This window comes from Archocentrus centrarchus, chromosome 10 (genome assembly GCF_007364275.1).
Source record: "Archocentrus centrarchus isolate MPI-CPG fArcCen1 chromosome 10, fArcCen1, whole genome shotgun sequence".
Classification (NCBI taxonomy): Eukaryota; Metazoa; Chordata; class Actinopteri; order Cichliformes; family Cichlidae; genus Archocentrus; species Archocentrus centrarchus.
In genome coordinates this window covers 31,407,334-31,423,214 of record NC_044355.1, presented here as the reverse complement: position 1 = coordinate 31,423,214, position 15,881 = coordinate 31,407,334, and the positions used below count along the sequence as shown (strand labels likewise).

Here is a 15,881-nt window from a genome sequence, read left to right as displayed (position 1 = left end):
TTGATCTTCCAGCCCTTCTGTTTGCCCGCTGTCTGCTCATCAGTCTCTTTTTGCATTTGTGCTTCTTGCCCTCCTTGTTTTTGTTTTTAATTTATAAAGAAAGCACTTCACAAAAGTTGGAAATAGCTTTTATATATATATATATATATATATATATATATATATATATATATATATATAAAAACTAAAACATGAATCTATAATTTTAGTAAACGAAGAAAAAAGAAAAGAAAATGAAGCAGATCAGTGTCTATTGCAGTATATTTTTTTGGTTTGCAAACTTTGCTCTTTTTGTCTTAAACATTGCCATCAATAATACTTAAATTGATTTAAAAAATGTTTTTAATTCAGAAACCTGCAGATGTTATATCTGCATGTCAGGATCTGGTTATTGTAGACATTTATCATCACAGCAACAATTACAAACATCGTTAGCTGTAAAAACATTAGAAATACACTGGTTTGATGCCTGTGCTCTAACATACGTGGAGTATTTAACAGTTTAACATATATGATAGAAACTCATTGAAACTTGCACAGAATTTGGGGATCAAGTTCATAAGTTTGGATTTGTGTGTTTTCCTTGGAATCAGAATAATGTTCACCAAAAAATAATCTTTTTCATCTTGCAGGTGCAACAAGTCACTGAACAGATATATTCCATTTAATATGTTTAAATTAATTTCTTTTGCTTTTGGGGAAACTGGAGCTTTCAGGTTTTTAGTCCATAAAATATAAATTGCACTTTTGGGAGAGCTCTGTGAGATTGAGCTTTTGTGAGACGTGATGAAGACATTTGTGAGTGTTCTGTTTGAAGGCTGTGACTTCGGCCTCTGATTAAGATTACTGGAGGATGAGGAGAGACAGGACTGTGGGATATTAAAGTGCTGTCAAATAACTGATGACTACATGCCTTTATCTATTCATTCTTTGTTGTACAGCAATCTGCCCCTGACAGTAACATACTGTATCTCGTGTTTATTGTTCCGTGATGGTGTATTATGAGGGGTAAAGAAGTTTCCCATATAGAAGGACCTGCTGGTGAAAGAGAGGTCATTTAATAAGGAGCTTCTGAATCATGAAATCACACAGAGGTCAACAAAGGTCATGTGTTTAAAAAGGGTCTTGACCACTTTGTTTTCTGTTCATAAAATCAAAGTCAGTAGCTTTCAGGCCCCCTTTCTTATATTCCTTGGTTAACAATACTTTATGTGAGCTTTCTTTCTCCAAATACCATCAAAACTTACCCGAGTAAGTCTTTGGATGGCTCTCTTACAGATTACCATTGATATGATGTGTAGATACAATTTAAAATACCTTCTGTTTCAGTTAGAAAGATTCTACCTCGTAAGCTGATATCACGTAATGACCAAGAGTTGAGTTTGGATTGGCAGTTATCCATGACTTTCCACACTATTTTCCCCTTCAACAGAATCTTTGGATACATGGAGTCCTAAATATTTCTCAGTGGATTTTATAGGTATGCCTGTTAGACGAGTTTGGTGAATTGGCATTAACTCACATTTATATAAATTCATACCTGAGGCTTTAAAATGTATCATTTAACTGTTGGGCGGACCAGTTAGTGTTTAGAAGAGCTTCATGGAAACTGAAGCACACTGCTGGAAACATCCTGCTCTGAGGTACTTCAGCATTACAGTCACTGACTCAGCTATGAGCGCTGCATAATAAAGTGAGAAGATGATGTGAGGATATCCTTATTGAAGTTAAACATAAATTAGAAGATAATGTTTTGGAAAAAATTCAGATCACGTATGCTGGAAACTGTTTTAATAGAGTTAAATGTGTGGATACAACTGTAGAACAAAAACATGTTATTGGTAAGAACAGATTTAAAAGAATATCAGCTGTTACAGCAGCAGCATCTACATGTGTTATAGTATCGAGTACGGGCCAGACGAGTCCTACTGCTGAGCGCACTGGTTCTCCATACTGCTGTTAGAACTGACGTGGATCATCTCAACTGCTTTCTGTTTCCTCCTCCTCTCCTCTCGGTTATTCTGCTGCTGGTTCTCCTCCGTCTCTTTCTCCTTACAGTCGCTTGAAGGAGAGCTGAGAACACAAACACACAAACACGATCCAGTTACCGCTCGCTCGGCACCTGATGTTACAGTTTTGTCTCTATTTAGTCACCTAAACGATCATCAGACGAAGAAAAATCATTTGACAAAGTAAACAGGACATTTCCATCCAGCACCCTCCACAAATAAGAACACCGCGCGTTTCACCTCGGATCACAATAATCAAAGTTTCACAATTCACCAGGAACCAGACAAAGACGCCCCCTCTCCCAGTCCTTACGTTCACTGCAGCAATATGACAGAACATGAAATGAAAGGAATACAACAAACAGCACAAAGTCCTTATGCAGGTGGTCACTTCAACTCCTGCCCTCTGCTATAAAAGAAAAAAAAAATAATCAAGAAACCCAAATTTGCCCCATCAATACAATAAAGCAAGAATCACACTGTGGACCAGAAGCACTGAACTCCCAACACTATTTCTCAGCACATCAGCAGAATATCTAATCAAATAGATCCTAGTCTATTGTGAGTTACATCAACCAAACTATCACTGAACTGAGCTAAAGAATTTATTCATTTGTGGAACATTTTTAATCAAATTCTCAGATCCAACACATCAGATGGTCTCTGACACTATTTTCCCAGAGAACTGACTGGACATAACATATTTTACTCATTTCACCTAAACTAAACAACAAGTGCAATAAATGTGCAATAATCATTAATTTTTACTAAATATATATTAATGCTTAGAGATTTTTGTCATAGAGTATGTAGAGTACACAGCAAGTGAGGCACAATAGATTTTATAGTGAAGTGAATGATCCCAAAAGTCTTTTCTTCAGTTAAGCAGGGACTCACCAACACATGGAACTTTAAGCTGTTCCAACCAAAGGAAATGTTACTGAGCGATAAACTCCAGCTGACGTCTCCAGAAGGAAACAAAAAGATTAAAAAGAGGAATCACAACACGGGATATGATTGGAAAACTGTAGCTCTTTGACACCTAAATCACAAAAAGCACTTGATTCACCATTTTGGATCAGTGCAGTCGGGCTGCAGCATGCAGGAGGAGCATCATTTATGTCACATATGGACATCAAGTAAAGATCAGTTAAATGAGGGACTAACAAAAGAATGGAAATGAAAGTATTTTTACTTCATAAGCCAAATTCAAACTCAAAATCTCTCCTACAGTTTTTACCAGGAAACAAAATAAATAAATATGGCTCCAGCTGGCAGTGACGTACCAAAGTAAGACATGAACTACCTCGATGTCTGTGAGAAGCCACGGCTAAAGCCAAAGCTACCTTCCCAAGCATCATATCCTGGGAGCATCATCCACCCTGTACTGCTTCCCAGTGTTGACAGTACATACCTGGGGTTGGGAATCACAATAGGTTCGTTTCCACTGATCTTCACACACTTGGCAGGCCGCGGCTCAGCCTCTGGACCTGCAACAGTGAATGATGCTTCTGTCATTTAATGTCCTTGTAGAGAGAATACGGAAATGGTACTGAACTAAATTCCAAGACTTGTTTTTATGTCACTGTGACCGATTCCCAGCCTACACACCTGCTGTGGAGCTCCGTGGAGGACATGTGTCAGCCTCAGGGTCTGCAGTCTCACAACCAGCTGCATCCGTCATCACAGCAACGACCTGCTCGGCCCTGCCGAGCGGTGTCTCCTCCAAGGATGGTGTGATGTCAACGGGAAGTTTCTCTTTCTTCCTCTTCTGGATGAGATTCTTCTTTGCCTCTGCAGGCAGAAATGGAAGAAAACAGCACACTTACAGAGCTGAAACAACACAGGCGCACAATGGGCAAAGAGTGAGCTTGCTATTCTACATACCTTTTGGCTCATATTTGTGTTGGAGCTCCTCAACTCGCAACTGCAACTTGATTTTGTCACTCTGAGCCTGCAGCAGGAAATGGAAATATCCAATCAAACAGCTCTACAAATGCTTTGTCCTTGTACAAAGCTCATTAAGTGTGCGACAGTATCCAGACACTGCTCCATCAACCAGCTATATTTGCATCTGTTTGCATGACTGAATACTTTTAACTTTCTTTAGCTTGGGGCTAAAAATCAGGGCTAATATGTAGCTAAATTTTGTCTTATTTGTTCTGCTTCCACTGGAAAGAAAAGAGATGGCACAAGGATGACTGTCAGGAAAGAAGCTACGCAGAGCACAACGGAGAACCAACAACAAGCACACACCTCGCTAGCTGCCCTTCATATGACAGGAAGCCACGGATGGAACCTACTGATGTGGTTGATGGGGGTAAAAACTGGTTAAAAAGCTCGACTCGAGCTGCAACATCCCAGGTAGAAAATATTTTTTTGATTTTAATGTTATTATGTGACAGTACTGTGCAGGCTACTGTAGTTACTGCTGCTGTTAAACTAAGCAGTTGTGTTATATTGCAAAACATATTTCATTTATGCTGTGTGTATTTCCATTCAGTATTTCCCCCCAATAATTCCCAGAAATATCATTACAAATTTCCTTGAAATATCCTTGATATAATCTTGAGACTATATTGTTCACTGCTGTTAAGCATGTGATGTATTAACAGATATTTCACATCACTATTACATGCTGAGATGGAAGAATGAGATGCACTCCTACACAGTGCTAGATTAATCAAACATATTTAATACTGTAGGGTTATTAAATCAGCTGCTTTTTGTTTTTATTCTACAGGTGACACACACTGTGACACATACTGTGCGCTTTATTGTGCAGTTAAATAATAATGTGAGTAAATAACCTAATAAATCAAATCAAATAACAGCAAGCAAGTGAATGTCGACTAATGTGAAAGAAATGCTGACTGAGAAACTGCACTTAGTTACTTAAGTTAGTGAAACACAGGCTGGGAAAGTGTGGTGGGCACAGCAGCCCGTTACCTGTTTGAGCAGCCGTTCAGATGTGAAGAGTTTCCTCTCGAGCTCCAGAGCTCTCTGACTCTCTGACAAAGACTTCATCCTCTGAAGGGAAAGCTCGTCTCCCAGGCGCTCTGCATCCTTACTAAGAAACACACACACACACACAGAGTTGTGTCTCCATCACGTCAAAGGAATTACACTGGAGGAATGCTCTAAACACACAAGTACTTTCTACATCTAAGTGCTTTCTAACACACACACACACACACACACACACACACTCTGATGAACACATCGGGAGCAACTCAGGGTTCAGCATTTTGCCCAAGGATACTGGAGCAGCCAGGGATCGAACCACCAGCCTTCCTATTATTAGATGCCCTGCTCTATGGCCCATCGACTCATTTCCAGCGTGTTTTTTTCATACTTTAAAATCTTTTACAGATAAAAGCCTGAAACTTTCACCGGCTTTTCTTCCCATCATAACGTATCAGAATCTAATGTGGTTACTTATAGATACATCAAACAATATTGGCTAGTTAAATTATATGCAATGTGTCACAACCTTTGACTGGTACTGTACATATTAAAAAAGCAAAGTCCCATATTTGAGCACACACTAACAGAACAACTTCACACTGCAAAAGTGACAATTTCTGAATGTTACACAATAATACAAAAATAAAACATGTAGAATACTTTTTAAACGTGGATTAGGCTCAGCAGAAGGCCCGTGCTCATTTGCTTTTTGACACCTTTCAAAAGGATTTCTGCCACAAAACAGACTCAGACAGACTCCAGCTGAGTGAAGCGAGGTGCTGCTCTACACAGGAGAAGCAGCCAAACTCACACAGTGTTGCTGAGCTTCATTTTGAGCAGGTCGGTGTAGTACGTTTCATCCTGGCCATCACCGCCGTCAGCTGTGGCTGGATTAGCTGGCTGAGACTTTAACAACATCTACACACACACACACACACACACACACACACACACACACACACACACACACACAGGATAGAAGACAATACGTGACTCGGTGCCTGAATCTAGGATGGGTATTAATTACATAGACCTGAATATTCTCCACTCAGTTTGTGTCTGAATATCGATGTCATGTATCATCTTTCACAAGTAAAATAGCTCAACAGGCTGGACTAAAGTTATGTGAGAGGCTTAGCTGAGCTCCCAGTCAGTCAGTGTGTATGTATGCATGTAGTGAGCTATAGTTATTTTAGACTCCCACAGAGCTCTGATTAAAACTTGAACTCTCATAACAAGAAGGTTCCAACTTCCTGGAGGAAAGCCAGGATCTTGGGGTGCATACCACATCATTCCCTTTTCCCTATATGTCATATAATGAAAGAAAAGCATTAACCCTCTTCAGTGATAACATGAAACTCAAAATCATATTTTCTACAGTACAACTTTCTGAGTAGTCTAAAGAAGATGTTGTAGACCAATTCAAGGATTTTGATAATCCCTAAATATTGTTTCTAATCAGAGTTTAGCTTTAAGTCAGTTAAACTTCTGGGATATTATTCTGGTCAGTTAAGCAGCAGAGGGGGTTGTTAATCAGTTTCAGCTGCTTTGCTTTTAATTAAAGAGGGGCAACAAGGAGAAAAACCCCAAAACAGGAATGGTTTCACAGGTGGAGCCCAATTACATTTTTCCCTCCTCATCGTTTCAGTTTTTTCACTAGTTTTGCATTTGGCTAGGGTCAGTAGTATGAGGTGATACCTGGACCCTAAAGAGGTTGCACAGGTAGTCCAACTCCTCCAGGCTGGCACGTCAATACGTGCCACTGCCAGAAGGTTTGCTGTGTCTCAGCACAGTCTCAAGAGCATGGAGGAGATTCCAGGAGATATGCAGTTACTCTAGGAAAGCTGGACAGGGCCGTAGAAGGTCCTTAACCCATCAGCAGAACCGGTATGTGCTTCTGCCAGAGCTACAAAATGACCTCCAGCAGGCCACCGATGTCTCTGACCAAACAGTCAGAAACAAACTTCATGAAGGTGGCCTGAGGGCCTTAATGTCCTCTAGTGGGTTGTGTGCTCACCGTGGAGCCTGATTGGCATTTGCTATATAATACCAGAACTGGCAGGTCCAGCACTGGTGCCCTGAGTGTTTCACAGATGAGAGCAGGTTCACCCTGAGCATGTGTGACAGACGTGAAAGGATCTGGAGAAGCTGTGGAGATCATTATGCTGCCTCTAACATTGTTCAGTACGACCAGTTTGGTGGCCTCATTAGGAGCAGAACGTATATCAGAACGTGGGCGATGTACAAACTAGATAAGATAAGATAAGATAGTGTTTATTTGTCACATGCACAGTTATACACAGTACAATGCACAGTGAAATGTATTTTGTACCTGCAACCTTATATACACACACATATAAATAAGAAGAATAAAAATAAAAAAAAAAGTAATTCACACTATACACTATACTCTATATACTATACACTATACACACTTTTTAAATTACAATATTTACATTGTGCAATAATGGTCCAGTTAGGGCTCAGAGTTGAGCAGACGGATGGCTTGTGGGTAAAAACTCTTCTTCAACCTTTCAGTCTTAGCCCTCAGGCAGCGGTAACGCCGGCCTGATGGGAGCAGGGAGAAGAGAGAGTGTCCGGGGTGGCTGGGCTGTTTTAGGATCTTCATGGCCCTCAGCCTGCACTGCTTGGTGTAAATGTCCTGCAGGTTGGGGAGGGTGGTTCTGATGGTCCGTTCAGCTGAACGAACCACCCTTTTTAGGGCCATGAAGTCCTGCTTGGTGCAGTTTCCCATCCAGGTGGTGATGCTCCCACGCATGATGCTCTCGATGGTGCAGGTGTAAAAGTTCCTGAGCCCCTTGAGTGGGAGCTTGAAGTCTCTCAGCCGCCTGAGGAGGTAGAGACGCTGTCTGGCCTTCTTCACAGTGATGTTTATGTGATGAGTCCAGGACAGGTCCTGTGAGATGGTCACTCCCAGGTATTTGAAGGTGTCCACTCTTTCCACCTCAGCACCACTGATGACAAGTGGATGGTAGTCCCTCTGCTGCTTCCTGCTGAAGTCCACGATCAGTTCCTTTGTTTTGCTGACGTTGAGCAGGAGGTGGTTCTCCTGGCACCAGTTCTCCAGGCGGGAGACCTCTCTCCTGTAGGCTGTCTCCTCATTGTGAGAGATTAGTCCCACAACAGCAGTGTCGTCAGCAAACTTGATGATGACGTTGGACTCTGACGTGGCCTCGCAGTCATGGGTGTACAGTGAGTACAGCAGAGGGCTGAGCACACAGCCTTGGGGGGATCCAGTGTTGAGGGTGAGGGAGGATGAGGTGAGGTGACCCACTCGTACCACCTGTGGTCTGCTGGTCAGGAAGCTGTGAACCCACCTGCACAGGGATGGGCCCAGGCCCAGGTCCAGCAGCTTAGAGACCAGCCTGGAGGGAACTATGGTGTTGAATGCTGAGCTGTAATCTACAAACAGCACCCTCACATAGTTCCCCTTACCAGTGTCTATGTGTGAAAGGGTCTTGTGGAGGAGGAAGGATATACTGAGTACCAATCAAATTTCTGCAAAATGGACTAGCCTCCCATATCATTTTTCATTTTTGGGGTGTCTTTGAATTCAGCCTCTGTACGTTGATCATTTTCATTTCTATCAAACGATGTGGCATAATTTAGTTCCTAACACATTACTTGGTCCATATCAGCACATATATCCAGCATGATTTTTTCCCCACTGAGATCTGATGTGTTTCAAAGTGTTTCTTTATTGTTTGAAGAATTAAATACTTTTCCTTGAGTGAAATTCAAAAGTTGTCAATATATAGAAAAATTCTTGAGTACTGCATCTGTAAAATGCAGTTAATGTTAAAATGACTTCTCAGTTTTTTCACAATATAAAGCCTTTATTTCCACCCATTCTGGATTGACAACCAACTACCAGAAATATAGGTATATCTGGGCCTGGCAGTTTGAAATATGGACTTATAAATATACAGCTAATTGATAAAGGTTATGATGGCACCTCTGAATTGTCCGGTTGGATTTTTTCTAGTAAGTCGGAGCAACATTTGAAATAAATCTTTAAAAAAAAAAAAAATTCTGTGTAAATCTATGAAACACACGTAAGTGAAAGGACAGATGTTAAGTCTCTCTCACGAACACTCTCCATTGTAATCACATGCATGTTACATCAATGGTGGACAATAGATTTGATCCAACAGCCCTCATCATTTATGAAAATGAAGTCATTCTGCAAGTCAGGTTACCATCATGTTTTTGTGAATCATCTAGCAATCAGCTTTTTAACCAACTGCACTGTCTCAGTTATTCTCTCACCTCCACCTTCTCCAGTCTCTGCAGTTTGGTCATCAGATTCTGGATCTCTCCGTTTTTCTCAGACAGCATCGACTGCAGTCTCTCCAGCTGTGCAGGGTCAGCCCTGGACCCCTGCAGCTGCATCAGAGTGGCTATCTGCACCTGCACAAAACACGCACGTCCGTACTGTCACCAGCCAGTTCTACAGAACAGCAGACCATGTTTACGCCCAATGTACCATCACACAGTACCTTCATGCGCTGCATCTGCTGTTTGCTGAAGGCATGTATTTTCTGCAGTGACTGATACTGGACCTTCATACTGATGAGCTGTCTCTCCATCTCAGCCCGTTTATCCTCTAACTGCAGCACCACACAGACACAGTTACATTCCTGCTGAGCTTTCAGGTTCGATTTAAAATCAGGTTCTCAGGTGCAAAGCTCTGGACTTTCAGAGAGTTACTCTCAACGAAAGGTGTAATATAAGCTTTCCACAGACATTTTTTTTTTTACCTCAGCAAACAGAGAGTTTCCTTTGCTGTTTGGATCCTGGGCCTGCTGAAGAACCTGATCCAACTGGATCTGCAGATCCCTGTTGGCCTCACGAGATTTCTGTCATTACAGAGACAAAGACATAACGACACACACTGACTTTTTTTTTTTAAACTAAGCTGATGACTCTGTTGCTGTGGAAATCCACATTAAAATGTAACAGTGTAACTGTATGGGGGAAAATGCTCAGTGATGTGGTTAACGTACTGAAACAAACTAAAGTGATCATTATTTATACACCGAGCTCATTATTTTAAACTTTGGTTATGTTTAATGTAAGCGTCCATGATTGCAACAGTATGTAAATAAGAAACAATAAGGGAAAAAAACAAAACAGGTAAATTAAATTTAAATAAGTAAAACAGCCTTTTATTAGCCATCATGAAGAAAACAGCTTAAAAGTGTACACAATACAGAGACCAACAGAAGGACTGCAACATTTTACAGTTTTTATTTCAACACCACAAATATGGTAACAAGCTTACCTCTAATGCATTAAACCAGGAGACGGCCTCTCTCTCCCTTTCCTCCTTCTCCTCTGTGATTCGCTCCAGCTGCCGCTGCAGGCTGCTGTTGGTCAGCTCCAGCTGCTGCTCCTTGTACTGAGATTCCTGCAGCTCCTGCTCCAGCTCATCCTGGCAGACAAAAACAGCTCACTGTAAAAGAAGAGCTACAGTCGACACAGGCTCAGCTGTAAAGTTCACCCAAAGTCAGATTGATGTTTTTGGGGGTTTTTTTCGTGCCTTTCGTGGCATTTATCCATCTAGATATTTCTGGTGTTAGCTGCCCTGTTTCAGCTGTGGAAATGTGTCTGCCCTAAAACACAATCAAAACAGATGGCACCGGCTTTGTGTTGCTCAAAGCATCAAAAACATCTGGACAAACTTTACAGCGTTGTCTCTTTCTGTAAATTATGACCTTGCTAGTCAAAAAAATAAATAAATCCACAAACCTTGATGTGAACAGCTTAACGCAGGAACTATTTTCTTGCTTTTCAACTAAGCCAAACAAACATGCAGCTTGCTAATCTTGCTGCTCAGCTCAGGAAGGTGCCGATTAAAAATCACGTCCTATCACACAGTCAGCGAGAACGAGCCTTTTGTACAACTTTCCTTTGCACTCACCTTAATGTTCTCCAGCTCTGTGATCTTCACCTGCACCTCCATCATCTCAGACGTCATGGAACTCTGTGTGTGTTCATTTAGAGCTCGGAGCTCCTCCAGCTTGTTGTTCAGCGTCTCAGTCTGCATTTCCAGTTTGTGTTTCAGCTGTTTTTCATTCAGCTGGGACTCCTCCAGAGCAGAGTGCAACCTCAGAATCTGAGACAACACAAACAAAAATCACAGCAATTATGCTTTAATTAACAACCCTCATCAGACAGAGGCGTGTGTAACTTGACTCTTCTTTGATACAAAAAAAAAAAAAACACTCGAGGATTTGGGAGTTTACTGGTGAGTGTAAGCTACCACAGTGCATTTATCCAGATAAAGGGAGCAGGCACCGCAACACTGAAAACTTTGTAGGTTCAACATACTTCCACCCATTGATGTCACTCCACAGTACAGGTCTCACATTAGACCACACACTGCTGTACCTTGTTGTGAAGCTCACTGAGTGCCATACTATGAGTCCTCTCCAGATGCTCTTGCTGTTCTTGGAGCTGCCGTTTCTGCTGGTTCTTCACACACTCGAAGTCTGACTGCAGTGATTCCAGAATCCGAGTCTTCAGCTCCACTTCCTTCTGCAAGGAGTACTTGTCTTGCTCAAGAGCCTGTGGGGCACGCATCATACAAAGACAGGCAGAGAGGTTTGAAACAAGGATCCAGTTAGTTTGATGACCATCAAGGCAGAATTTTTTTTATCTGTTGACACCAAGATCTGGATTTGGTTGATGGCACAAAAGCAAAGAACAGACCTCAAGAGCGTTTGTCATTTCTACTCTTTGTTCATCCAGTCGGTTTTGCAGCTCCATCTGCTGGTTGAGGAGATCCAGGCCAGCTTGAGCAGCCTGATGGACCTGCTCCTCCTTCTCTCTGAGCTGGATCCTCAGCAGCTTGATCTCCTCCTCTGCTGCCATCTGCAAAGGGACAGAGAAACATGTGTTAGAGCCTGTGCTACACTTCAGTCGTCACTGAAATAGCCCAGCAGCTCAACAGCTTAACAGTTGCATCCCAAATGCTAAGTGGTGGCATTCACAGCCATTTACTGAATGTATTTCCAGGTCCTCTAAAATCTAAGAGCAAATGGCAATACGAGATTGGAGCTGCTCAGCGTCAGCATTCATACTTTGTTAAAAATTACTGTGAATTATCTCAGAGAGAACAATTCCTTTAGCAGAGCTTGTGTTTTTATATTTTTATTTTGTAACCATCATATGGAGACATTCACTGTAGTGTAAAAGTGGCAGAATTTTACATTTTGGCAACATTGTTTTTATTCTAAATTCCATCCATCCACTTTCTACGTATCCAATTCATGGTTGCAGGAGGTTGGAGGATCGAAGGATTGGACAACCGCTGGCTAGAACCCTACACATGTCTTTGGACTGTGGGAGGAAGCCAGAGTACCAGGAGAGAACCAACGCAGGCGCAAGGAGAACATGCAAGCTCCGCGGACTGGATTCGAACCCAGGAACTTCTTGCTGTGCTCTTACTGCACCGCCATGCAGCCTAATTCTAAATTATCATCTTTAATAATAATGAGACATTTTTGAGATAGCAACCAAGTTCTTGTACTAAAGTTGTTCTCCATCACAATTCACCCGCACAGCAGCAGCCAAATCCTTTATTCTCCAAGAAGGAAGCCGAATAACGTTCATGCATTAAGGCTAACTCAAACTTACAGGTGTGCTTGGTCTAGTCTCAGTGGTCACAGGTTTTTTTAACCTGTCAGTGTAAAACAGGTTTGCTGCTGTTAAATTAGGGTTCTGTTTGGGGGATTGTATTTTCAATATAGTCTTTCTTAGGTTTTTATTTTATGTTTTATAAGAGAAAAAGCTCCACTGCTCAATTCAGAAACAACAGGGATATTAATAAATGACAAGACTTGGACTCATCTGAGTGACAGTCTACAAAGGTAATCTGAAATAGTTGACTCCTGCTGTCTGTTGCACGAAAGGCAGAAAAACAGCCCTTTAGGATGTGTTTACATCGTGTTTGAATTAGTTATGTGTTAGATCAGGGCTCTTCAACTCCAGGCCTCGGGAGCCCCTGTCCTGCAGGTTTTAGATGTGTCCCTGATCCAACACACCTGAATCAAATGGCTGAATTACCTCCTCAGTGTGCAGTCAAGTTCTCCAGAGTCCTGCTATGACTTCTATATTTGACTCAGGTGTGTTGAAGCAGAGACACATCTAAAACCTGCAGGACTGGGGCTCTCGAGGCCTGGAGTTGAAGAGCTCTGCGTTAGACAATACAACTACAACTTTCTTCCCTCAAATTAATTAAAAGCCAACGTTCCACCTTTAAACAATTTTAACGACTGCCATAGCAGCAAAGGTGTCGGCACTGAACAGGGACAGTATCCAACTGCTACAACAGCTGGTAAAAGCATAATGTTATCAGCGACAAAAGATCAACAAATCACGCTACGCTAACTAGCTCCTGCTTGTATTCATCCACACAGTCTATTATTTGCCGAGTTAAGAATTTGAATATATCAAACTCCGATAACTAGTGACACTTTCGTTTGATTAGCAACAAGATAACTCTGAGCATCATTTGGTGAAGATCCCAGAGTGGCTATGACATAGAAACACCGACAGCAGCAAAGGAAAACATTAAGATACCTTGTCAACGATCAGTCCAGCCGCCACGATTTGAATCCAGACCCCACCAGTTATCGCGACAGCTTGGCTCAACGAGAGTTTTTGGTGATTTGTCAGGCTGGTGCACGTGGTTCATGACCTATGATAGTTCCCGGAAGTTCTCAGCAGGCAGTTGGAATGTGTGAATACAAAGCGATAAACTGACTTTTTTTTTAATGTTAACTTGTAATAAAAAAAAAGAAAAGAGATCTACAATAGTTTGTACACCACAGTGAGGTACATGTAATTAAATCTTTGTACATTTCTTTAAAAGTCAAATATTCAATGTTTAGTTTTAACTGCGTGCCTTACCTGCCTCCTCCACAGATGTCTAGGGGAGAGGGCAGTGGACTTTTTGATCAGATTGTTTAACACAATTTTGGAGAGTGTGAGGATGGCTGAGGAATAGAGAAGTGTACTGTACCAGTTTTCAAGAACAATGTGCAGAGCTGTAGCAACTAACGAGGGATAAAGTTGATGAGCCATACCAGTTGTTCAGGCTACTGTAGGTGATGAAGAGGTGGGCGTGTCTACTTCTACTATAAACACGACCCTCACACAGCACATGTTGAATAAAATGGGCTTCTCAGAGTCTGAGATTTGTACTCAGTGTACTCAAAACACCACAGACACTTATTTTTTTCATGCATTGTGGCTCTGCTCACCGTCCAGAACTTCTGGCTTGAAGTTACACAAAAACTTTCCTCTATCTTGGGCTGCAGAATCCCATTATCTCCTCGTTTGTGCTTGCTAGGTGAAATAACTTCAACCAGTCTTCCAACCAAGCAAGCTAAAGTCACACTCACAGCTTTCGTCACCGCAAAGAAAACAATACTTGTTAATTGGAAAGATAAACAATTGATTAATATTAATCACTGGTTAAATCTCCTGATTGAGCACATATCAATGGAAAGAGCTTCTGCCTCCCTAAAAAACAGGATGACACATTTTATTGAAACATGGTTTCCATTCATTAACTCTTTAAATATAACTCTAATCCTGATTTTTGCCTGTCAACGAATACCATTGTTGGCGCTGCCCTTCCCCTCTGTTCTCCCCCCAGGGTCGGATTGGCTTCACTTGTCACTCTTCTTTTAATGCACAGCACTAGCTTAGCACACACACACATAAGATTCATAATAATTGTATCTATGTAGAGCACTATATATCTCACTACAGGCGTTGGGAGCAGGCTGGATTGGTAATGATAATTGGTAAAATTATAATTTATATAAAAATTATAATTATTTAATTTAATATTCAAAGGAATGTATGGGTGATTAACACTATGGTAGGGGTTGAGTGGCAGGTGGGCTGGTTAGGTTTTGGGTGGGGGTGGGGGGGTTCTTGGGGGGTTTGGGGCAGTGCTTGCGGCCCCCTGCATCTCTTCTTCCTATCCCCTGCTGTCTCTCTCCTCCCTGGTGCTGGTGGGGTCCGGTCCTCTGTGGTTCCCCAGGGTAGATGTTGGCCTGGTGGACCTGTCCGTGTCTCTCCGGAGGGGTGGCTTGATATGGTGGTAGTGGTGGTGGGGAGGTGTCATGTTGACAGTGTGGGGGCTCCGTTTTTGCATCTGTGGGTGGGTTGGGGGTGATGTGGGCATTGGGGGCAGTACGGCTCGGGGATGGGTTGGAATCGATAGGTCCTCCTGGCTGGGAGGCTCTGAGCTTTTTTAGTATCATAGACACCATACCATACCCATACCACTTTATTTATAGAACACTTTTAAAAACAACAGGGCTGACCAAAGTGCTGTACAAAAACATCACACATAAAAGACCAAAAACAGGTCAGAAGGCAATGAGATATAGAAATAAAACAAATGTGAAGGAGATTAACTTAATTAATTAATTAATTAAGTTAATCTTAAAGTTAAGATTTAAGTCAGAGTCTCACACTGGGTCAAAGGCCAAGGAATAAAAATGTGTTTTTAAACGAGATTTAAAAACAGCAAGTGAAGGAGCCTGTCTGACATACAGCGGTAAACCATTCCATAATTTTGGAGCCGCAAAGCTCGATCACCTCTGAGTTTTCGTTGCGACTTCGGAACAAGTAAAAGCATCTGGTCTGCTGACCTAAGGGAGCGAGATGGAACATATGGGTGCAGCAGTTCAGATAGATAAAATAGGGCACAACCATTCAGAGACTTAAAAACAAATAAAAGAATTTTAAAATGGATTCGTAAATGAACCGGAAGCCAACGAAGAGAAGCTAAAATTGGGGTGATGTGCTCTCACTTGCTTGTACCAGATAAAAATCGTGCAGCAGCATTTTGCACCAGCT

General features: G+C 41.8%; 1 protein-coding gene across 1 annotated transcript; it reads right to left on the bottom strand.

Annotated features, from left to right (window-relative positions):
• Window positions 1-1,782: 1,782 nt before the first annotated feature.
• spdl1 (spindle apparatus coiled-coil protein 1) lies at window positions 1,783-13,717 on the bottom strand. Its single transcript, XM_030739788.1, has 14 exons — window positions 13,584-13,717; window positions 11,712-11,873; window positions 11,391-11,567; window positions 10,921-11,115; window positions 10,282-10,431; window positions 9,758-9,856; window positions 9,497-9,607; window positions 9,267-9,407; window positions 5,788-5,894; window positions 4,959-5,079; window positions 3,897-3,963; window positions 3,621-3,803; window positions 3,424-3,499; window positions 1,783-2,073 (listed from the first exon to the last, which is right to left on the bottom strand). Exons 2-14 carry the CDS (start codon window positions 11,871-11,873, stop codon window positions 1,926-1,928), a joined length of 1,737 nt encoding a protein of 578 aa, XP_030595648.1. The 5' UTR covers window positions 13,584-13,717; the 3' UTR covers window positions 1,783-1,925.
• Between the last annotated feature and the right edge of the window lie 2,164 nt (window positions 13,718-15,881).